The sequence below is a fragment of the Protopterus annectens genome, chromosome 7.part0, assembly GCF_019279795.1.
Source record: "Protopterus annectens isolate FY-2018-M chromosome 7.part0, PAN1.0, whole genome shotgun sequence".
Classification (NCBI taxonomy): domain Eukaryota; kingdom Metazoa; phylum Chordata; order Ceratodontiformes; family Protopteridae; genus Protopterus; species Protopterus annectens.
In genome coordinates this window covers 352,175,317-352,200,801 of record NC_056739.1, presented here as the reverse complement: position 1 = coordinate 352,200,801, position 25,485 = coordinate 352,175,317, and the positions used below count along the sequence as shown (strand labels likewise).

At 38.0% G+C, this 25,485-nt stretch overlaps 1 protein-coding gene across 7 annotated transcripts in view; it reads left to right on the top strand.

Annotated features, from left to right (window-relative positions):
- The window catches only part of LOC122806463 (plasma membrane calcium-transporting ATPase 1-like), a 1,798,374-nt gene extending 1,773,035 nt beyond the window's left edge, over positions 1 to 25,339 (top strand). For 4 of the 7 annotated variants that reach the window (XM_044076929.1, XM_044076926.1, XM_044076924.1 and 1 more), the window contains one exon: positions 5,604 to 25,339. In XM_044076929.1, coding sequence (XP_043932864.1) covers positions 5,604 to 5,897 — 294 coding nt within the window. In that variant the 3' untranslated portion in view covers positions 5,898 to 25,339. The remainder of the gene's footprint in view (positions 1 to 5,603) is intronic. The other 3 variants (XM_044076928.1, XM_044076927.1, XR_006365509.1) reach the window with 2 other exon arrangements.
- The last annotated feature ends 146 nt before the right edge of the window (positions 25,340 to 25,485 follow it).

Below are 25,485 nucleotides of genomic sequence, written 5' to 3'. Positions count from 1 at the left end.
TGCGGAGGGGGTTATCCATGCCTGGCTTATAAGGCATCCTCAAACACCACACTTATGAATCGCCTGCATATTTCTAAGTCAAACAGTAACAGAAGTACAAGGTGTGGGGACCTGAATTTTGTTTGTGATTTAAACAGAATGTGCTGGAGAGACAGATGTGTCCCAGAGACTGCCCCTTCTATGGTATAGGCTTCCCATCCATGTGAAACTGAATTAATCTATTACCCAATTTAAGCACAACCTAGACAAGTAGATGGGGAATGGGAAATTTACACCAAGCCTGGCACTCATGTCCGTTATGGACAGAGGTAGCTTGTAAATGTCTGGCCCTTAATGTCATATTTGGATACAGGATGCTATTATTCTTTCAGGAGAGCTTGACTAGGCTTAAAATGACCCCTTGGATTGTCAGCCTAGTAACAATCTATGAATCTAGGAAAGTGTGTGTGTGTTGAGTAGGAAAAGGAGACAAACAGTTCTGAGGGAGGTTAGGCACTGTTGGGGGGGGGCACTTCAGGGAAATTCTTTGCCTACTTCCCCTAATGCAAACAGGCTGTTTGTACAAAAACACATACCTTATTGAACTGTGCCAAATTCATCAATGGAGTTGTAAATGCCTCTTTTAGAGCTAGCTTCAGTTAGAGAGGAATACATTGCAGCTTATTATTAGGAAATGTAACCCTCCATTCATTATATGGTAGTCTGTCACATCCTAAGCATTTGCTTAGTGTGTTGTGGTTTTGACACAACGTATGAAGGATAGCTTTTGTATGCATCTGGGCTTGGTTTGATCTTAGAATACAATGGATGGTGTGATATTTCAAGGGAGTGAATTATGCTGAGTTGAGGACATGTTCAAAAATTAGAGAGACTTGAAGCAAATTGAAGGATTAAAGCTTTTGGAGTGAGAGAGGAATGGAGTAATCATGGCTGGGGACAAGGATTTCAAAAAGAGGCATAGAAAAGAGTAGAAGGCTAGTGTAGCTACATAGGAATGTGAAACTACTCATTAGAGCAAAACAGAGGTAATTCAGCAGATGGGAAGGTGGAGGGGGCACAGTACAAGGAAGACAGCAGAAGGACAATAAAAGTAGTGAGGGCTGCTGTGTTCCTAAAATCCATGGTTCTACTTTCTGATCCCTTATGCTAACTTCTGTTTATCTCATGCCATTGCTGCCCTCACCATCTGTGTTGCTAAGTTGCTAATTTGTATCTTGCTGCCTTGACATCACTTCATATCATATCCTAGAAGAGGAGGAGCTAGTTAGGCAAGGCATAAAGAAAAAAAAATGTGCATGTAAAGTAATTTCTACAGTTTCTACTGCCCATCCAGAAGACATTTCTAAGATGCGAGGAAGTATTGACGTTATCTGGTTGGGAAACCACAAACAGTGAATTTCACAAATGCAACTTTGACCTTGACAGATCAGTAATCGTTTATGGTGCTGTGGTTTTTAAACCTAAATATATGCAGTGAACAAAACATTGTTGTTACCTTTTGTTGAGTAGCAGTTTACTCAAGGATGCATTATGCCTGCTTAATTCATCCATCCTCACATGACAATACTTAGATTGCAAGAAGATGTAAATAGCAGTTTGAACACTATTTAATGTACTTACTTGACGTCACCACTTTACTAAGATGGGCGACACTAATTAAAAGTAGTAAATGGTACAGCAGCACCTTTTTGCTATATTATTCAGTAAGTGCCATTTCATACTGTGGAGAACCATAACCATTTGTTTACCAGAATTTGTGTAAAAAGTCAAAAGCACATTTTTAGTCATGTATTTGCTACTTATGTAGATTATTTTTAATAAAGGCCCCTTCCTACAAGTCACTCCAGAGATGTGTAGTTTAGTTCTGTCACAGCAGCTGGGGATTTGACACAGTCAGCTTGTGGCCTTGTGTCTCACTACAATCAGTTTCTTTGCAATTAAGTGATACCATCAGACACAGTTGGTACATAACACCTTGTGCAGTGATTCAAGTTCAGCTCACCTTCTTAAGTTACCACAATGTCATTTCTGAAGTAAAATTAGAGCATGACTTGTTGACTTTAGACAATGTCCACACAAGTGTGAAAGGCTCATATTTGATTTGTAAGTATAGGAGGAGAAAGTCACTGTTCTGAGATGGTGGATACACTGACTTCCCAACTGTATAAAGGAAAACAAGACAAGAGAAAGGAAGTTGGGTCTACACTCAAACATTTTTGTACGTCGTGTTTTGCCTGACAGTCTGTTGATACTGTGATATTACTTGTCTGATTTTTAAGTGAGAACATCAGTAAAGCCATGTCACAGCACTTTTAATCAAATTAAAAAACTTACCTTGAAATTGAGCAAATGCCTTCAGTTACATTCACTGATTCCATCTGCAACATCAGCAGTTGATGAAGCTGGAACCCTGTTCAAACTGTTTGTTCATACAACCATTTGGTGCATCAGAGCAGTTGTTAAAATCAGAGGTAAATACTGCAAAGATCACTGAAAGTTTTTTTCCCTTGATCCTGAGAAGGTTTTTTTTTCTTTTTTAAGGCAAGGTGTGGTTCGCTGAGCTGGTACCTTAGTCTATGAAGTATGCACTCTGTATGTGCATGGTATATATGCACTCACATATGTGGAGTATGTTAGCCAGTTAAAGTGACTGCTGTCTTTTTCAGAGAGCATTTCCGTCTGTACTGGCTATCCCTCAAAGTTGCTCTTGTGATGCTTAAGCTTATTCTTTATTAGGTCACAAGAAGAAAATGACATGCAGAAAGCATTGTGTATGCCTCAGGTTAGCCCCCCCCCCCCACCAAAAAACACAAAGGTTAATACTACTAGTACATAGGCATGCAGCTTAATGGATAGTTCTTTACTGAGAGTCATAAGGAATCTGCACAGTAGCAGCCCTCTAGAATATGGAATCTCATATGGTGTCTGCCTCTTGCAGATGAGAAATGGGGATGCACTGAACACTTCGTGGTGTCATAAAACTAGAGTTGCAGATGCATCTCGAGTAGTAGCTGTTTTTTGATGGTTGCAACAGCATTTTTGGCTCCAAAGCTGACTCTTTGTACCTCTTGTGTACAGTGGCATCCCTCTGTACAATGCCATCACTTTGTACCTCTTCTGTACAATGGCATCAGTTGTTGAAAGCTTCTCTCAAGTTGGCAAGGTCATCTGGTAATTTTAGATATTCAGATTTTCTGAAACATTGCAGAAGTTTGCTGCCTCTGAGAAGTTTGTTCTGCCATTGGTGAGAAGAATTTTTTAAAGTGATGGTGAGTTTGAATCATGTTGTGGTGGCTTATGGCACTACTTCCTGACGAATGGTATTAATGCCACAACCCATTACTTTTTGTGGACTGTCCCTGAGGTTCATATCTGATGAAGGATGTTTATAACTGAGCCTGTAGTAAGCCACAAAGGATGCTGTGCAGCTGATGTGGTTATTTTTATGTAAGATGTTAAAAAAAGACAAAACGGCCTTTGTGTGGTGATCTGAAAAGTGGAAACAAAAACTTGTCAGTGTGTAAAGGACCACCCCCCTTGCTTGGAAAACAGGTACATGCCAGTAACATGAAAAAAAGTGAGTCCTAGTACTTTCCTGACCATAATTAAATAACTGAGTTTGACAGCTGTAGAAACAGGTCCGTTTATTATGGCAGCTTAAGTGTTTGTCTTTGGAGTAATGCTCACTACCATTATGTTAAAACTGAAACCCCTTGTACTGCTTTGTGGTGGTCAGGTACTACCTCACCCTAGTTCTGAAACCCTTTACCCTGTGGTGAAAGGATACAGCTGCAGCCTTAGCTCTGACAGTCCCCCCATATTACCCTTTGGAGTATGGGCAGAACCATAGCCTTAGAACTGATACCCTCATGCTACCCTATAGTGAAAGGGTACAGCTGCAGTCTTAGTTCTGACTGAACCCCCCCCCCCCCGCATATTACCTTGTGGAGTATGGGCAGAACCATAAACTTAGCTGTGATACCCTTATACTGCCCTGTGGTGGGAGGGTATTGCTGCAGCCTTAGCTATGTCCCCCTTACTACGCTGAAGTGTTTGGAAAGAACCTCGGCCTAAACTCTGATACCCTCATACCACCTTTCTTTGGTAGACTACTGCTGCAGTCTATCTCCTTCAGACAACCCTGCATGGGTAGGTTACTGGATCTGAACCCTCCCCTTATACTATCATGTGGTGTTTGGTTTCTGCTTCAGCCCTTAGCTCTGACCCCCTTACAGTGATGGATGGGTACTGCCTCATAATAAACTCCACAGTAGTGCAATATTGCTGTAGTTAAAAGGTTGGAGAGTCTCCAATCTACAGTACTTAGTCCTGTTGCTTATATGAGAAATTATAGATCGCCTGTCAAATTAGCAAAAAGTTTTGAGCACAAAGTTCCTTAAACAATATTTACATGCACATAAACATATTTACTTGCACATAAGTGTATGTGTTCAGTGTCTTGCTTTATCTTTATGGAACCTGCAGACTGGTTTATTACGTTGGATTTTGTGTATCCATTACTACCAAGTAATTTTTTATTAGACTTGCACAAGCCCAGACTTTAATGAAATTCAGGATGATTCATTCTGCTGAGAAAAAAATGCCAAAGACTGCATTTCTTAATACTATTTTTATGTGAATTACAGTGCATTACATCATTTTTTGTTACGTGCATGTAAAGTTACTTTGAAGAAAACCAGATTATTAGAAATGTTGTGGCTGTTTAATTACTTTTTCTGCAAAGATGAAGATACAGTGCAGAGAGTCTTTAAGTGCCTACACCATTTGTCTCACATCACTGTAAAATGTGGTCTGGGAGATATAGCCAGTTCCCTGTAAAGTTTTGTCATGTTTATAGTAGATTTTACCTAAAAAATTAATAATGGTTGTTTTTTTTTAAATACTACTTAATGTTCACTAGTCTTGCTGTCAGACTACAGTAGTTTTACTGCTCATTTTATTAGTTCACAGAAATGCAGGTTCTTCCCTGAGATCTCTCTGTATCCTGGTTCCCAGTACTCTGCTGGTGACCTCTGACTTTGAAGAAAAGCATGCTGGGATGAATTGTGAATTATATCCTCCAGCTGTAGGTCTGGCAGGAGTATTCAGTGGCTGCTACCTCTGCACTCTCCTTCCTGGCTTCCACTTGTGATCTCAAGTAAAGTTAACTCTTTTTTTGCAGGTTAAGAAAACATATTTCTACCTTTATTTTCTGCATGTTCTAGAGGATTCAGAATTTTATTATTCATCAACATCATTGTGAGAAGTCCATTTTTTTTTATTTTGTACAGGCTAGATCTTGTTTTGAAGTTTACCTTTAATTCTAATCCATCCATTTTCTTTGTGTTCAAATGCATGTTTGGTTTATAAACACTTGTATGAACTAAATAACTAATAATGGTTTCTAAATTCCTTTTGTTTTAAGTTGTTCTGTATTTATGCCTTCATTTTCCACAGCATTTAAGACTACATCTCCTGTCTTCCTACAGCTATTTCCAGAACGGTGTGCTTGTAGTTTTTCTTTCCCAAGAATTCTGATGATTCAAAGCAATGATCAACATTTTACTAACTGCATTTTTTTTCCATGTCCTCTTACATGGCAGATCAAAGTAGTGAACGCATTCCGTAGCTCACTGTTTGAGGGCCTTGAGAAACCGGAATCCCGAAGCTCCATCCACAACTTCATGACCCACCCAGAGTTCACCCTAGAAGACGACGAGCCCAGACATCCCCACTCTGATGAGTTAGATGCAGAGATCGACAGACTGAGAAAGCGAGACAGCCCCAGCTGCTCTTCTGCTCTCAATAAAAACAACAATGCTGTAGACACTGCCTCTGTGATGAACATTGTGCCTCAATCTGGGAGCTCAGTACACAGCCTGGAGACATCTATTTGACAAAATCCTACCAGGCCCTCGCTAGAGAGCACCAGTGAGGGTTGCCACTTTGTGCCCTGTATTCATTTCTTGGCCTCCTCTTCTTCTTAAGTACTCCTAGATGGGAGGAGGAGGAGGTCTCAGTTTTTCAAAGGCTGAATACCAGGTTTGCATCTCTTTTGGCTGCAGGTGAAAGTGTGTTTCCCTAACGTGGACTTTTCAGCTTGGGTTAAACTTTTGTTTTGTATTATTGTTGTCGCCAAAAAAAAAAAAAAGAAAAGAAAAAAAAAGTACACAAAAAAAAAACTGCATGCAAAAATGTAACTTGATCAATGAGTGCAGATAAACAAAGTTACATCCTACTTCCACAGTTCAGCTCTCCAACAGTATGTCTGCCATTGCTGCTGTGTAGAAGGTGAACTTTCCAGTAGACCTTTGTACAACAATATCATGCTTGGAGACAGTTTACGTTAAGTAGGATGCTTGGCTGTGTAATATAAATTAATGGAATGAACAGGAATCTCAGGAGTGGGGCATCTTTATAAAAATGTCATGGGGGAATTGGTTCTGACATTGCATAAGGGAAAAATAAACAGGGCTTTCAGTGGAAGAACAGCAACCCTCTAACTCTCTGCTTTCTTCTATTCCAAATTTTAAAGGCTGCTTTTGTCGCATTTTATTTAATTCATTGCCATAAACACTTTAAATTATGAGTAGGAAGATTAAATGTTATAACTTGTGTTCAGGGCTTGCCCAGTTTTAAAAGAAATATAAAGAAAATGTTGTTATAGCAATCTGAAAATATATTTTACCTGGTTTGTACACAAGACTTTGTTAGGCTTTTCAAATTTAGAATTGTAAGTCATCCGTAAGAATTAAAATCCACAGGGTTTAGGATATTAGGTTTCAATGACCGCTAACTAGGTAGTGTAAATAAGCGGGTAATTAATTGTTCTGGTTACAACAACCTTGGCTTTGGCATATACAAAGTAAAACTAATGTCTGAAGTTGTTTAAAGCCTACAAAAGGCTAATTTGATAGATTAGAAAAGCTATCACCCTCAGGATCAATAAAGAAAGCTAGAAAGTAATCTTGGTTGAGGTTGTTTTCCTATTGGCAGTTTATTTTTAGAACCATGTACTGAAACTTTTTTTTTTAACCATCAGTTTGTAGAGGTGTGGTGATGACAAAACATGACGGAGGCCACTTCTAAATTAGACAAGTCTAGTGGATGTTTGCCAGACTCTTTTGTGATCAGTAACTTGATCCTATTTATGAAATATCTGAATTAGTGAACCATCATTAATTTTGTACACAGGTTCCTTAATACTAAACATATGATAAGCAGTAACTTCTAAAGCAGCAATGCAATGAAAAACAAGAAATTACAAGCTTCAACTGTGGTTAGTCAAAACATCTGCAGATCTTTGCAGAGTGTCACTGTTGTTTTCTGTGCTGAGCAATGACACAGCTTCTATACTTTTACCTGACCCTTTCCACTTCTACAGTGTTGCTTCCGTGGCAATATGACGTCATGCTTTTGTCTTGTAAAAATAAACACGTTAAATAAGTCCAGGTTGATTGCACTGCTGCTGTGAAATTCGTATTACTACTTCAGTTACGCAGTATTGCTGCATATTCCAGGCCTGGGCCTAGCCTGATAAACTCAGTCTTGCTTATTTATACTGTCAAGTTTACAGGTGTGCATTTAAGTGATGCTTTTATTCATGAACCAGTTTTATGGGCTTTCTGGTGATTGTACTTATTATAATTTAGTAACTCCATGTAATGGCTGGTATTCTAGGCTTTATAAAATTATTACAACAACCTGCCTAATTCTGCCTTAACTTAAAAGTAGATTACAATTTTCTCTTTGTAATCTCCACACACAAGTATAAAATAAAATGTATTTAGAGTATCTGGCTACTTAATTGTCATTGTCTCTCTCTCTCTCACACTCGCTCATACCTGCACACACACACACACACACACACACTACTACCACTTTTTTCTTTAATCCCTTACACTATCAACTGTATAAAAAGGTGCAGTTGCTTTATTGAACATTTTTCAAACACCATTTATGTTTAAAGATTTTAAAAATCCTTGTCAGCACCTTTTTGGGACTTCCCAATTTTTATAGCATGCTAACATGTAAAAAAAAACCTTTATGAACAGACAACAGAATATGTACTATTCCCCAGTCTCACACAGTATTCCTTGTGTACTGTCACTGGAAGCCATGAGCAATTTCCACTACTGTGTTCATGTATATTTTTAATGAAGATACAAGGTCAGTCCATGTTTTATGCAAATGCTGTTATGTTCCATGCATCACCTCAGACCATATCATAGTTTTCATGTAGTTAGAACATATTTCTGAGATCATGTCTACATTTAAGTGCAAGCTTTTTCTATTTTTAATCATGGTAATGGCTGGTTGAGTTAGCAAGGTTAAACTGAGCTACACTTTTTGTACTGGGCATGCAGTGCATGTAGGTGTACATCAAAATAAAATTAGTAGTCTTCGTGGCAGTTACAGCAATGAGCAGTGAACTAGGTTGCTGCTTTCTGTAGGTAAAATTTGGTTTGATGTCTACCCTCTCAAATTCCCGAATTCAGCAAGTCACTTAACCTCCTCATTGAATGTGTGTTGTTATTTAATAGTCTTTACATGGATAATAAGGGAAAAAATAAAGCAGGTGAAAAATAAGACATTTCTAAATGTATGTGGTCTGTGGTGATAATTAATATTAGCCTTTAGACCTTTATTCTGTTTCAGACATCCATTTCACAGTAGCCATTCTATAGTTATGCTGACTCTGCCTTAAACTTTGCTTAGCGTTAGAAAACAAAATGCATCTGCTGATGGCTGTGACTGGATATTGACTGCTGTGCAGATAAATGGAGGAACACTGTTTGGTACATGGCTGAGAACATTCAGTCACAATGTTGTTCATACTGTGTCTGCAGGACAGTCATGAAACCAAATCAAGCCATGTTAAAATGAGCACCTGTTGTGTTATCTCTGACAAAGGTAAAATAGTCTGGGAGTTGGAGCAAGGTGAGCTGTATGAAAGGTAATCTGAAGAAGAGGGGGGAAAAAGAGGTATGTAAGAAATAGTAGGTGTACTGAGATGTAGCATCCTCTTCCCTCACTTCTTTGGGACAAATAATCCTATTCCCTCCACGGTGAGATTCAAAACCTTGACTAACAGCTCAGTGTATGACACTACTGAAGCTTCTCACTCAGTTCTTAGCAAGACTGACCTGTTTAGAAAGCATAATTCATAAACCCTTCATTGATAGTTAATGAAGCGATTTGGTGGGCTGCATTTGGTCACAGACAGGTGTAGCACAGCCACCCCCATCAGTATGCCATTGCACTGGCAACATGACAGTGCTACTGTGCCATTACTGGGGGGTTGTGCACTTTTTTAACCACTGTAATATTAAATGAAGTAAATATTAATGTTTAACTAGCTTTAACTGCATAGAGAGGCTGGAGCAGCAAAAGGGAACAGTTTGAATGACACCTATTGCAAAAGAATGCCCCAGTACTCTAGATGTCTCAGCATATCAGACTGAACTACAGTCCTGCCTGTTCTGAAGCACTTGGAAGAGCCTAGTGTGGTTATTCTGTAGCACTGTTAGCTGGTGTTTGTGAACTACATGAATGCTAACCACTGAGCTGAAATCCATGTAGTTAATTACGACAGAAGCATGTTTGGCATCATATCTCTCAGTTATCCCTATTTTGAGGGAGATCCATAATATTTTCTAAAAATGTTATGTCCCTCCCAAAACTGGGCATTTTTAGAAGTTCTAAGTTAATACTATCTGTATTTAAAACTGTCCTTAATTTGAGGTAACATTTCCCTAATTACGTATTGCTATCTCAGTTGATGTAGACAAATAGTCATTTAGATGTGATGCAGTTTCATATTGAATAAATTTGCTACATTCCTGGATGATTTCACTGTAACATTAATTTCTAAAGTTCACTCAGATAATGTTTTACTCTCTGGATCGTATATCAAAATGAAGATGACAAAATCAAGGCATTTATAATATGTTTAATGAGTTTAGCTGAAGACCAAAACCTTAAAAAAAAGTCACAGTCTGCTGGAATCTGAAATGGTAATGACCCATTAAGGTAAAATAGAAATGAAATAGCCTGCTTAATACAAGCTGTAACCAGGGGAGGTGACCAGGAGCGCAACATTACGTGTGCCCCATGTCGTAAGACTGGCCTGGTTCCAAAATGAAGAGCCAGAAGAATGTTTTAATTTCTTTTAATTAGAATTTCTGTTTCTTTCATTGTGACAACTAAACACAAGACTGGAAAGAGTTCTTCCTGCAAGTGTGCTGCAGCAAAACAAGTTTCATGACAGTACAGAATTTAAGGGCTATGCTTCCAGTCTGGGATAATATCATCTTCCCAACATTTCTGTACCAGTTTCCTTAATTGCCGATCAGGGATTATTTGACTGAGAACTTTTATATGGTAGCACAGAGCAAAATAATGTGTCATCACAAGCCTTTTGGAATAGCTAAATCAGGACATATGCTATTTTGGAAATAACCAAGTTAAAAAAAAAACAGGAAAGAACTCTGCTATAAACACTGGAAACTGAGATGAAGTATTCATATGCAAAGGTGAACAAAGGTCCCAGCTAAGTCCTAAGCAGTCCCAAAGGCTAGTAAAGTCAGTTTTCTTGCATCATATACTTCCTTTACTAAAGGGATGGCCTTCATTTAATATATCTGGCACAGAAACACAAGGATGAGGAGGATCTGTTCTGTACCTCTCAACTTTCCAGATTTTCACAGAATGTCTAGATTTTTGCTTCATTTTTGGTCTATTCCCCATAAAATGTGTGGTTTTCTGCCAAATCACCAAGGATTAGAGTTACTAACATACATTTATTTTTTCCTTCAGAAAAATGCATACTAACACAAATCCTATTATTGTAGTAACTTTCTAAGTTTTTAAGAGCCATATTTAAAGTTTGTCCCTACTTTTGGATCTTTGTCCCCCCCCCCCCCCCATGTCCCCATTATTTTAAGCTTTGCCCAGATTTCTTGTGCTAAGAGGTTGAGTGGTATAGTCTGTTCAGATGTGAAGCAGATTTGTGTGGGAATATGGTTGCAAGCAACTGTCCCTTCATCCATGTTCTGACCAACTGCCATAATAATTTCAAGTATTTTTTTCTGAGAAAACATATAATTCTCAGAGATTTCAGGGAAGGTGAAGTGACATACTTGGAGGGGAGGTTCTCGTATACTGGAAAAATGTTTTTTTTTTCATTTGGATATCTGTACAGTGGTGATGTGCTGCACATCCTCCGGCCACTTATTTGAACCTTTTTTTTCCGTGTTTCATATTGCCAGAATTGTTCTAGCATAAGAATTGTCTGACAGATCTCTAGGAGTAATCACCACCAATAACTAAGCATCATCTTTAGAAAGACAACTGCACAACTTTAACCCATAGTGGAGTTGTATTTTAGATTTATGAGAAGCAGACAAAGTTATAGGAGCTCCCAGTGAATTTTAGAGTCAGGGGATCACAAGTATTTAGACTGCCAGTTTAATTGAAGAGTCAAAACACCATTTGACAGAAAGTAAAAGAAAATCTTTTAGGAGCCATTCTACACTATGTGTAGGGAGAGGCTGAACCACCTCCCCCACCGTTCTCCATTGTAATCAGCTCTGATGTTTCTGCTTCAGTAAAAAAAAAAAAGTCTGATTCAGGCAAATTGGCAGTGTGTTTTCATGTAGTCAAATTTAACAAACTGTAGTTTGTTCATTTCTGACTCTTTCAAAATGAGTGTCACTGCAGTGGCTCCCTCTACGTAGTAGTGTAACTTTCCAAATCCCGGATACTCAGTGGAAATATAGCACGTCCCCATGGGGCTCTCTTTGTGGACAAACAGTCACAGTAGAAAATCAAGTAAACTCAAACTGTTACATTTTTAAAATGCGCAATTCAGTCTTTTTCTGCACCCTAACCCGATCTGATTACCTTCATCTTCCAGTCCCACCAATTAGCCCTTTTATTTCTGTTCTACTTGATGAAGCAGGTGTGTGTGAGAGATGGGAAGTACGGGTGGTCATCATGCATGGCTGATTGGGAGTATTTGTACCCTAACTCTTCCCTGCATCTTCTGTCCATCTTCATGCTGAAATAGTGATTTCAATGCTGGGACTCTGGTGTGTTCTTCAGCTTGCCAAACCCCAGTTACAATGCAGCAAGGTCCTTGTAGATTAACCATCCTGCTGCAGTTTCCACCCAGCAACCACTAGATTGTGGACATGAAGCAAGCTCCTGCTCTTCCCCTGGGATGGGAGAGCTGGCATTTTCACACACACCTAATCCTTAAGCCTGTTTCAACAGCATGTGAAGCCAGGTCACTGGGGACACAGTGAGGGCTGCATCTTGGGACACCATGGAGTGGCTGTAGTGATGGGTCCCATGTATTTTGTCAGGAGTTTCCTGCAGTACAGCAACTAAAGTAAGTTAACTGTTGGTTCGTATAAGTCATGGTTTTCTGAACAGCTGAGTAAAAACGTACCTATCTGTAGGCAGTGAGTAAATATTTACCTATTTGTAGGTAATCTGTAAAATCTCTAGTGGTTAAAGCCAGTCAAATAAGTCTCAGAGCTGTAAGTTTTATATTGGGCCCTTGTCATTTGCAGAGATGGCCTTGAGGGTAAATCTTGCAGGGTAGCTATGTAAAACTGTAGGATAGAAATGATCTAGCCAGCACACCACAAAATTAATCTTATAAACTGCATAGTTTGGATTTCTAAAATTGACAGTTTAGGGAAATGTCCCCAGAGCACGCTAATTTATCTATTGTGTAAGTTTATGATGAAAACTTTACTTTTGTGAAGTAGATACAAATATACCATTCCCAAAAGAAAAAAAAAACAAAAACTGCATTATTTTGTCTGGATGTTTACTAAGCTATGGACAATGATAATAGGAACATTTGTTCAAACTAATTGTGAGGTGCCTTTGTAGTGGATAGTAGGGCATTATTACATATGGGGAAGATCAAACTTATATGTAATTTTTTAATTAAAAATGATAATCTTAAAAAACGCACGTACCCTACCACAGTCTGTCTTTGTCTCTTTTCAGTTAACAATACAGTATTGTAGACTGTAGGTCTTCTTATTAATGAAATTGTTTTGTAAAGGCCTTGTGGATGTACTAATTAGGTTGAAACTGTTTGTAAACAAAAGTAATTCAAATAATTAGAACAAATATATTTAAAAAAAATCAAACAGGAGCACAAAAGGACTGTTACAGACTGAGTTATCTCCCTTCTGTCACACACACACACACACCAATGCATGGGATGGAAATCAGCATTTCTGTTAAGGTGTGTACTTCAAAGACACAAGGTACAGGGTTTCTCGCCTTTAAAAGGGAATTTGGCTAGACTTAAAATGGCCCGCTAGGCCTTGGAACCCATGAATGTAGCAGTAGGTTCTTACCCACAAAATGCACACAAATAAAACGTTTTATACAATGTTCCTATCAAGGGCAAAGTAACTATAACAGCTTGTTGTTGTGAGAAGCACAATTTCTAAGTTGTGGAGTCAAACTATGTATTTGCTTCTCAGTCTCAAAGTAATATTTACGCTGCCTGATTTGATTGCACTCAACTAAAAATGTCATCACAAAAATGGCAGAGTGGAATTTGCAGGACAGGGGGATATGCCCTATTAAGATATACTGATAGTGTCAAACATTAGTGATGTTCTTATTGACTAAGATTTCTGAGAGTTAAGTCAGGTAGGTGGTCAGCCATAGGATAATGTCCTAGCTGTCAGTTTCAGATAAAATGCATTTTCTTTCAGCTGCAGTTTTAAGTTTTATAGTTGCAGGATTGAGTGTTAAGGGTCCAGTTCAGATAAATTTATACAATAATAACTGACTTTGGCATGGTTTGTTGCTGGTCTATTTCTTGTTATATATAAAGAATAATCGTAAATCTCATTCTGGAATACAAGTAGTGAGGTTTTCTTTACTATATGCTGTAGGCGATAGGCATTCCCATGAGTGGATGACGCAGCAGAAAAAGTATAGAACTGGATTATTCCCAATGACCACAGTTCTAAAAAGCAGTTAAAAGGTAGAGAAAGTGTGAAACTGAAGTATTACCACTCTGAAGGACGAAAAACATCTTAGCAAAAGAAGCAATACAGCATCAATAAATCCTTAAAATGGATTGTGGTATAATTTTGGAAAATTCCATTTAAATGCAGAGCTAGTCTTTAAAGTGGTGTACACTTTGCTGACATGTATTCACAGCTGCAGTTTCCTTGAAGAAATTGAGTGAAATGGCAAAACTTGTAGAACATGAGGAGTTACATGTTGTCTCCAGTGGTACAACCATCCTAAATCTGACTGCAGTAAAACTGGAAGGTGTGAGGGCGCTCTACCTATATTATGAAATACTAGGCTTTTATATTATTTTCACTGAATGCCATTGTTTCATTCCCTTGGTAAAATGGCAAATGATTTGCATGCCAACAAATTGAACCCTACATTAGATACAGCTCATATTTTAGGATTCTGTAAAGTGGATGCGATTCAGAAACTTCTAGACAAGACTGCATAGTTACTTTTAAGCCAAATGAGTTCTACTCAATTTCCATTTAATTTGCAGGCCATTTTCCTTAATTCTGTGAATATACTAGCTTTGGTGTAACCACAGGTCTAGTACAAATATGGCCCCTGTGTCTGTGTGTAGATATCAAGTCCAAAGTCATGCCAAGCAGCATTAAAAGGTGTTACTTAATCCTTCTAACCAGCTCTCCCTGCCAGTTCTTGATGTTTTTTTTTTTGTGTTGTTCTTCTGAAGAGTCTTTAAAGTCTTGTAGCTGGGTATGAAGTCCACATGGTAGTTGAAGAAATGAAGCTGTCACGGATGATGTATTTAAAAAAGAAAAATTTTTTCCAAAGGTTACGCTGTTCAGAGTACTATTATATTTTAAATACTTAAGAAGAACTATATTAAAACGTGGTGTTCTTAAGTGCTTGAATAAATATTTATTGAATATGTTAAGGATGCCAACTTTATTTTTTCAGATTTTTATTACCTCATACCTAAGAGAAGAAACATTAGCATTGTGTAAGCTTGCTTCAGTAGACATGAATAGTTAAGTGCAAAAAGGTGAACATTTTTAATTATTGGTTTCTTCTAGTTGCCATAATAGGAATTAATGAAATAAAGTATATGCAATTTTTTTGCTCATGATGAATAGTTAGCATTTCAAAATCAGCCATAGACTTATTCTCTTTCAGCCATGTGGCAAAAGTGAGAGGGTTGTAGCTTCACACGGCTGGTTACTTTAGTAACTTAGAAAATGAAAAATTGTTCCAGTTCTAGTCAACTTCCTGTCTTCAAGCAGCCATCTTTTTAATGAACTAAGTCTTAGATTTTTGAACTTTTTTAATTAATGTTGATAAACTGGTTACTAACTATAAGCCTCTGTGATTATAAAATTATGTAAAATGTTTTCTGTTGACTTTGTTTAAAGGCAGTATAATACTACAGCTTAAGTTATTCTCATTGTAAAATAGTGCTTTAAACGAGTTGCTGTATCTGCACATGATCATCAGGTTTATTTAAAAAAATGATCCTTCCACCAAATGAAATGTAGGTGAAGAAACTTGGTGTGGCAGTCAGGAAACAAGATAATATCTGAAAATATATCCACTAATAAGGGTACAGGGTTTTGCAGGAATATTCAGTCTTGTTCACATTTTCCACCAAATTTCAGATAGACATTTTGACTGAGAAAAAATGTACCAAAAATGCTTGAATGCCTCATTTTTCAGTATGATTACTGTTGTTTGTAAATGCCAGAAATTGCACAAAGATATATAAATAGTTTTTAAAGGCTTAGTGCAACAACCCTGTTGAATCCTGCCTGTTGAAGAAAGTAAAACAGCTGTACTGATTCATAAAATGAAATGGACTGCCTAAAGAAAAAATTCTACTGATTTAATTCCCTTCTTTACATTTTTAGTTGATGAAAGTGAATAATGTACTTTGACTTTAGACTTTGCTTTCAGCTTTTTTAATTTGTTGTTAACCAGGCCTTCTGCTGGTTCCTCCGACTTAATTTTATTTTTAAAAATTGTGGTTGTATTTGAGATAACCAGACTTTAAGAAGACCTGAGAGAATTAACTTCCTCTTTCTTATTCATTCATGACTAAATAAACCTGAGCAGTACCAGAAAATCTGTTGTAAGTTTTGCAGGAGATGTGCGCTTTGTGGGCTGCAGTCCCATTCAGCTGTCCAGCAAAAAGTGTGACCAATCAAATATATTTCCGTGGATGCTGGAATGAACTTTGATTTATATATCTATCCAGACAAGCACAGAATTACTTCTCCAAGGACACAGCTGGAAGTTACCTTTTATGTGCGGACTTATTTTCTCCGTGGGCTTGCATGCTCTTTGAGGAAGTTTGAGATGCATTTCAAAACCCACCCTATGGATCTACAGCTAACAATTTATAATTTTCTTGAAGAGTCCTATTTTCCATTCAAAGATAGGCACCAGCAGGCAGATGTCTAGGTGCCAGAGGTTCTCTTGGAACTATTATTGTTACATACTAGCAATCTTTTTGCCAAGACTTGTATTGCTCACCTGTGGACCAGAGTACTTCTAATGGCCCATTAACAATGTAGATTTCACCTTAACTGAGTCAAACTTATGGCCATATCTTGCAGAGGTTACAAGATGCAGTTTCCTGTACCATTTGACTCTCAAACACTAAATCTAATTTGGAATGAGAAACTGTGGTGGTGAGATCACCTTTAAGCATGCTATCAAATAAAGATTACACTATGATTCTTCTTAACTAGCCATTGTAGAACACTTTTCTTTGCTAACAGAAGGCCTATTCAGATTTTTCCTGTTATAAGTATGATAGACACTGGTATTATTTTTGTATAAAAATTGAACATGAACTATGTGACATATGCATGAATTAAACGGAATCAAATCATTTTGTGGTTTCAAAGCAATATGTACCCTGGTGTGTTTACCATATCCTAGAATCCAGCTTGCAGTGCTCAGAAATGTGTCTTGCATTTTGGTATTATTTAATCTCTCTCTGTACAATGTTTTGCATGTATTTATATGGTTCTTAAAACAATGAACTTGTCAGATAATACTTCTAGAAATGTTGACCTACACTTTATGCCATTTAGAGATGCAGAAAAGGACTGAAGTCTAACAGATTAATATGTGGAAATAAAGCTTTTGCTGCTGAACATTAATGACATGCCACAAAGTTGAATTTACTTTTTTTTCTCCCATCTCCCTTGTTAGCCATATGCAGTTTTGACAAGCTAGATAGAGAATTGGGCAATGTGGTTGCACCTTCACAGTGATGTAATGCATGACCTTAATGTTGTTACAGTAAAGTGAACTGACTGGATAGACTGTAGGTATGCACACAGGTAGGTGATTGTGTGAGTACCCCAATCAGTGGTCATAGCTGCACCCTACACTGATTTATTTTAACATTGTTTGTACAACTATGAATTTATTTCTTAAGAATGCAGTTATTTTACTATGTCTGTATGTTGGGAGTGCTCTGGGCAATTTATCCAAGATTGTGGTTGAATAGACTAACATTTCAGTGCCTTGTCCTTTGTCTCTGTTACAGTTAGTAGACTGTTTCACTGCACAGATGTGACTACATAGCTAGAGTTCTGATATAATCCATTGCTGTTTTACTAACCTGGTTTATAGTGCTATCTTGTCTAAAAATTTAAAAATAAAACAGTAATGGCAGGTATCTGATGGTGATGAGTCAAACCCCACTGATGGTACCAGACTGCTGTGGGTGTTAAAACTTAGTCTCGGAGCTGCTTCTGTGAGAGACAATCAGTCTTGATAATTGTGGTACGTTAAAGAAACCAAAGTGGGAGTGGCCTGAGTCAGCAGAGGGGGCGGGGCAGAAAATGCTAATACATGTGAGTGGTTTCACTGCCTACCATGTCTCTTAGGAAGGAGGCTTTAGCAGTTTAGAAATTGCACAGAATGGTTATATGTCCCCTTGTACTGTGACAGCAGCAGTTCCCTGGAATCTGACTTTGCACTGTAAACAAATATAAGGGGTATTTTGTAACAAGTAAGCACTCACCAACCACGATGGGGGTTAGCAATCACTGGGGGACAGAGATGCAGATAAACAGGGAACCAAAAACATTCAAGGATGTAAAGCTGAAAAGTCTCCAGCTACTACCAGAAACCTAGCTCAGGTACCAATCGTACACTGCTGGAGTATACAAGGTTAAACCTGAGCTTACATACTGATATAGCTCTGTGATTTTGTGATCTGCCTGGTATTAAGTATATCTAAAGATTACAAATAGTACAATGTAAATTCAGTAGGAAATGAGCTTGGGTGGTACGGTGGCCATTTATGTGCATCGATGGATATGTTTGTTTGGTACCCATTTTCTCTCTAAGAAGTCACAATGCTATATTTGTACATGTAAAATTGAAAACTGACTATAAATTCTGTATATGAGACAGAGTTCTTCGGCCTTGTAAGGTGTAATTCAAGATTCAGGTCCTGCAAAGATTTAAACTATAGCATTGTTGAAGGGTTACCAGTTTCACTGTATCTGTTGGTGTTGAGGTGTAAATTAACAGTTATTGCAATTTTTTTTTTTTTGGGGGGGGGGGGGTCTCGTTTCCAGTTTTAAAAACTAGACATTTCAGCTTTATTGAACTTTGATGTTAAGGTTGCCAAAATTCAAAATGTCCTGACGATGGCAGGCAAAATTCTTGATTAGTTAAAATCTTTCCGGAAGTTTTAATTGCGTAAATGACTACATTGGTGGCTTCTGGCCTTGAAACTAGTGATTTTAGTTGAAGATCATATTTTAAAGTAGTTTCTTCTTTGCCCAAAGAAATTGGATCTGAATACCAGATGTCACTTTGGGAACAGAATTTTAAAATGTTATGAAAGTCTGCCATGAATTAAAAAATAAAAACGAGTTATTTTGCAGTCACAATAATTAATTTAGATAAACCTAGAGTTGTTTCTCCTTTCAGATAAATTTTTTCCATTTAGCTGCTTGCCTTGGATTTTTTCCCTATCCAGACTAATGTCACCAGTTCCTCAGTCCTTTCTTAAATGTCTGCAATTGTTTCTCTCTGCATATTAGAACAGGGGCTCTTACTCCCCACCCCCATAGATTGGGTGACATTGCTACTTATTTATGTGCCCTTGTTGGGTGTACTTATCACAGACTGTTTGCCGTTATCTCTTTGGAAGTAGGATGGGTAGTGTGGTGAAACAACTGTTATTCTGGTCACCTTAGAGTTTCTTCTGTTTGTCAACGGACGCTAATAGTACAGCATAACAAGAAGTTGTATTCCTTGGGAAAAGGAATCTAGTTTCAGGTATCTGATCCACCCTCCCTTGCTGTCCAGTAACATTTTCCTTGAATTTAATTCCAGAATATAACATACAGGAACATTAACTGCCTTATTCAACAGCATTGACTACTTTCTAGCTATGATCTTGCTGTTATAGGTAGTGATTTGTTATAGCAGATCCCCTGCATTTAATATTTGGTTGAACTTTGGGTTCCCCCACACAGGACAGTGTGTGGAATAGTCTGACTGTATAGGCCTGAAATAGTCAGCTACTTAAAGCTGATTAATGCCTAAAACACTTCACATACTGGAAGCCAAAGCCTGGAAGTTTTACAGCGGGGGGCACCTGTAACTCTTCTTAAAGCTCAGATATATTGCTCTGCTGGCTTGTTTGCTTGCAGTTAAATCCTTACTAGATTTGTTATCAGTGGCTTGAAAGACCTGCTGGTGGCTTTGTGTCCTCATCCCCTCACTCTGCCATGTTTGCTTAGAGATTAGTAGTGATTCCAGTGTATGTTTTCAAACATCTTTGTAGTCATCTGCTCGGTTAGCTGTCCTTACCCTGTGGAATCAACTGACAGTGGATACAAGAATGCCAAAGCACTGAATTGTTGGGTCTTCCACTGTGACCTTTTTCAGTTAGATTTTTATTTTGATTTCCTGTGGATTTAATGCATTTTCTTATTACCTACTTAAACTTAGTAATTTTAACTGCCTTTTAATATTTTAATTGCTGTGATTCAGAATTGTGGTCTGAGTTATATGTATGCTGCCACCGTTTTGAAAGGCATTCTGTAAATAAATTCTGGTAAACCACTGTTTTTCTTTCCTTGCTACAGACATCTTGCCTTGATTTCTTACTATATATCAATGTAGGAACCTGGTTTTGCTAACTAATGTACAGCTGTAAACACATCCTCGTATTCAAGATAAGCGTTGTGGACTACACACAAAATGAGCAGATTATGCCCTAGAAGTATATTCAGAGGAAGGTATTTTTTTCTGTACAATTAGTGTTGCTTTCTTAAAGGAGTATGATAAACGTATAGGCTGGGTTAAGTATTATTTGAAGATGGTTAGTGCTGAAGTATGAGGATAGGGCATAGTCAGTGTTAAGGTTTTTCTTTTTTAATAGAAGACTGATTATCATATAGGAGAACAGTAGATTATTGAAAAGTACCTTGAATGGACCTTTAGGGATTCATGTGCTTGATGTCCCAACAATGACACAGAGTTTTGTTTTTCTTCCACCACCACTGCCACCTTCAGGACTCTCTATGGACAGCAACCCGATATCTTTTCATCCTCTTTTGTCCTCATGCATAAAATGTGCCTCCTCCAGTGGAATCTGCACCAGAAACCTGTAGGTTATGCAGGGATACAAGTAGTTCCACACCACAGAATGAGACAGGCATGGGTTGTCATACTGTGTTAAGCAAGTGGGCTAGTTCCAGAACTACATCCCACAGTATACTGGGTTACATCATTTGATTTGATACATTAGTAAGTCCATGAGAATTCTCCAGGTGCATGGCATTATATACAAAACCATTACTCTACACCCTTATCCTCTCTGAGGGAGGTGCACAGAAATATATATTTTTATCCCTCCTCCGCAGCCAGGGCTGCTAAGTCACACCTGGCCTATCTGGGTTACAATCAGAGCTTCATATTCATGTTGGTTTGCACTTTTTGTGTCCTGCTGGTAAGAAAATTTGTAGAACATGCTAGGGACAAGTGGAGAATCTAGTGCTAACATGTCAGAGGTATAGCACCAAATATGTTTGACCCTAAAAGTCCATTTTAAGTAGTATTTTTTTAATGGCATTTTGTTTACCCATCCATCTATCCACAACCCCTTTTCCCACTTTTGCACATGAGGTCAGGGTCTCACTTCAACAGTGGCAGTCATCTAGAGCCAGGGTTTACACCCCCAGCTGGCTAGCCCTGCCATAGTACTTTTTCCCCACCACACACTGGCAGGCGCACTCACACCTATGGCAAATTTCAAGTATCCAATCCAACTACTGCATGTCTTTGGAAAGTGGGAGGAAAACGGAGCACCCAGAGAAAACCCACATACAGTGTTGATATGCAGTCTCTATTTAGAAGGCACCCCAGCTGAGAATAGGACCAGGGAACCTTTTGCTGTGAGGTGACAATACTATCCTCTGCACCACTGTGCCGCAAATGTTTTGCTTACCCATCAATGTTGGTAAAATTTGTTTTGGTAATTGACTACATAGCTTAGAGTATATTCTTCTGAAACCATGCTGAAAAAAGGAGAGTTTCATTGTGAGTGGCAAAATGCAGAACTTTCTAATATAATTTTAATCTAAGTGGTAAAGCACTTGAGGATAAACAACCTTTTGAGTATATTAGCGGCAGACTGCAGAATTCTGATGGGCCTACAGTCTTTGGGAAGGGTAGGTCTATTTTCTTTAAAGTACAGTATGATGGTACTTTTCCTTTTTTTGGCAATTATACCAGAAATTACCAGAGCTAAGCAAGAGTCCCGGAATACATTTTTTCCTAACTGGGGTGCCTTATTAGCCAATTAAACACTACCCCCCATCACCAGCAAGAGTCAGCTGGTAGGGAGCAGGCCAACTTGCTTGTCCAGTGGAACAGCCTACTCTCCACCATCGGAGGATCTCACGTCTGTTGTGGCAGCTCCCCTTTGATGCTGCTGGCCACATGCACATCTCTACAAACTCCCTTGGCTTAAATGCATGCATGCATGCAGTATATACTCATAGGCTCATGCTCCATGGGGGTATTACCCACTAGGTGTAATCCAGGTATTGATTCAGAGCTAGCTCCCCACAGAGTCTTGAGCTCCTAGTGAAGCTCTGGCTGCCTGCATCATAGCCAAGGCTTTACTCTGATGCACCATGAAGCTGGTACAGGTCAACATCTTTGGAGTAAAGGAACAAGAGTTCATGGTTGGAGCCCATCATAAAATAGAAAAGGATATCTAATGTCACTGGCTCTATGCATGTTTTCATGACTCATGGTAAGAAGCAGTGCAATCAACCTTAAAAGTGAGACAACTGCAACATGTTCCTCATTGTGAAAAACATCACAGAAAAAATAAGGCAATCAACCTTAAAAGTGAGACAACTGCAACATGTTCCTCATTGTGAAGCACATCACAGAAAAAATAAGGTAATCACCCTTAAAAGTGAGACAACTGCAACATGTTCCTCATTGTGAAGCACATCACAGAAAAAATAAGGTAATCACCCTTAAAAGTGAGACAACTGCAGCATGTTCCTCATTGTGAAAAACATCACAGAAAAAATAAGGTAATCAACCTTAAAAGTGAGACAACTGCAACATGTTCCTCATTGTGAAGCACATCACAGAAAAAATAAGGTGAAGACTGCTGATTTTATTCATGTAGAGGAACAAGCTAACAATTCCTGCTAACTTGGCACTGTCCATGGATGTGCTGATACTACTACAAAGCCTTGAAAGCCACATTTGATGACAATAACAACAGATTTTCAGATATTTTATTGGCAGTATGGAGTATTATTTTAAAGTAATGAGTTGCAGATCACAGACCAAAACGTTCAGGTCAGCTTTGAAAGTAGAAGCTTCTGTGCAGTTATAGTGCACTTTACTTTGTAGAAAAAAAAATTAAATAAAATATAATACTGTTATTGACTGCTGTCACTAATACAGGGTACAGGGGATGAAAAATAGGAAACAATGGGTTTTTGACCTCCAAAAATATTTTTTAAACTGAAGATGAAAACGGGTACCTCAGGCTCTTTGATGCATTTCCTGGGCCATAGTATAAAAAATCCATTGCTCTGTCTTGTAAGTTCTATTGAATGCTTGCTTGTTTCTGAATGGAGTATTTGTGTGTGTGTGTGTGTGTGTGTGTGTGTGTGTGTGTGTAAAATACAAAGGAGCTATTCTATATAATGCAGTATAGTTGGTTCATATAATTCTTCAGTTTGTTGTCAGTGATGTATTCTGTATGATTACTGCCCATTTATCAATGGTTGTTTCAACTCCCATATCACTTTCTGATGACTTAGTACATTACATCTACTTTAACACTCCCAGCTTATCTTTACCAATGTTATGTTTCTTTTTACACACCTAATACAACTGATGACATTTCCAAGAAAGAGGGGACTAGCATTTCAGATGGCATGACCAATGTTTGTAAAAAAAATATCCTGCATATCCTAACAATTTTGAACATTAATGATTTAATCACTTGGCAGAATAAGAATTAATTCAAGCAGTTTTCATGTAACCTAGGTGACAGTTTTCTATTTATAGTGATTCTGCTTGACTTTTTATGTTTTAATCATGAATACCAATAAACTAGTGGCTGTCTGAAACAGCAGCACTGTCATTGACCTCTCATTCACTGGGGGGTCTTACACAGTTGTATTAAGTTTTACTTCTGACCATAATATTTCCTTGATGAGGTTTATTGCCATACATTATGTGACAACATAGTGCTAGACATCATTAACATTCTTAGCATTTCTGCTTTTAAATTTAGCTAATTTTAAAGGTTCTTAGAAAAGCATTCATGCATCCTGTAAGGGGCACTTTTCACCTCCCAGTTGTAAACCACATGTTCTTTACTAATATCAAAATATATATGTTGCAGCAAGTAGGATTTCAGCTGTGTAACAGATGCTCCTACTGCAGTTATGTAGAATACAGGAGTTATGTCTGTACGTAGGTAGCAAGCTAAAACAAGTATTACATGTTTTTTTACTGCTGTATAAGGACTTTGTTTTGTTACAGTTTTTGTACACAACTGTAATGTTTATATTTGTAACATAACTATTTGTTGTGCCTGTAGTCTGAATTATGGCCAAAATGACCCATTGTGTGATAAGTCACTTAGCTAAAGTGGAAAATGACTTAAGTGATGTGTTGTAATAACGTCATACTATTGGAAGGGGAGTTGTGGCTAAAATCCAACATGAGTTGTGACAGCTTTCCTTTATCTGGGCTATATAGCTTCTTATATGGAAGCTTGACTAACTGGTGTTCCCTTCCAGGTGCAGTATTACCTTTACAAGAGATGCATTCAGTACCAGAGAGGACATGGCTGACAGGACTTTAGACACAGGCATCAAATTGTTTGGGACACTTGTACCCCATAATCCTTATGTTTATATAGTAAAATGTATGTGTCACGCCAAGTGCCAGATTCCCTTATAACAGTTTGGAAGCTGTTAGCAGACATTAATGAACTCCAGGCATTACAATGAAACCTGCAACCATCCATATTTCATACTACATCCTCTGTAGATTAAATCCTATTTGTATTTTCTGTTTTCTAATTTAGATGCAGGACAGCATTTTCATGTATTATCTGTGCCCCCCCCCCCATGCCTTTTATGAGACCCATTTTCTGTACGACAGTGCCATATGACAAATGTAATTAGTGGAACTTATTCTTATCAGGTTAAGAGTTTTCTGCTTTGAATTCTATCGTATTTGTTCTGTGTTTCCCAGTTAGAACCCATACGGTGTACCTCTCAGCTTTTAGGAGTGATCTAGTATTAGTAGGGTGAATTTGGCTTCATGTGTGAAGGTTGTGGGAAGCCTGTCTTCATCTGGTAGTTAGAACAAGCAATTTCACAGTTCATTATAAATACTCACAGCACTGTTTCAAGGTTGTTGAAGACACAGGTGTTTACATTTAGGTGTCTCTCCAAATATTTGCTTATCTATTCAATTGTTTATGACTTTAGTCCCATTTAACACTTATATAGTCCACGTGTGGATGTCTGAAACTGAACAAGTGGTATAATTTCAAAGGTGGCATGGCATAAAGGCCTTATTCAACGGCAAAAGCTTTATTTGATGCTGGGTTGGAAAAGAACCCTTTTGTATGTGTGTGTCTCTTTTGTGTAGATGTCCACTGCAACTTTGCACCCTGTTTTGTCTTGTCATTTCAGTTAAAAAAAGATGAAATATTATACAGTCATTAATGGGTAACATTTTTTAAAACCTGTTCTAAATAAAATAATACAATGTGTCAGTTTCTGTTGTGCTTTGTTTTACATTATATAATGTGATGTGATCCCGTATGATGTCTGTGTCTTTTTCAGAACACTCCTGACAGATTTTTTCGTAAATATTTTCATTAAAAACACTTTTTGTGATATGTGACAATGTAAAATACAG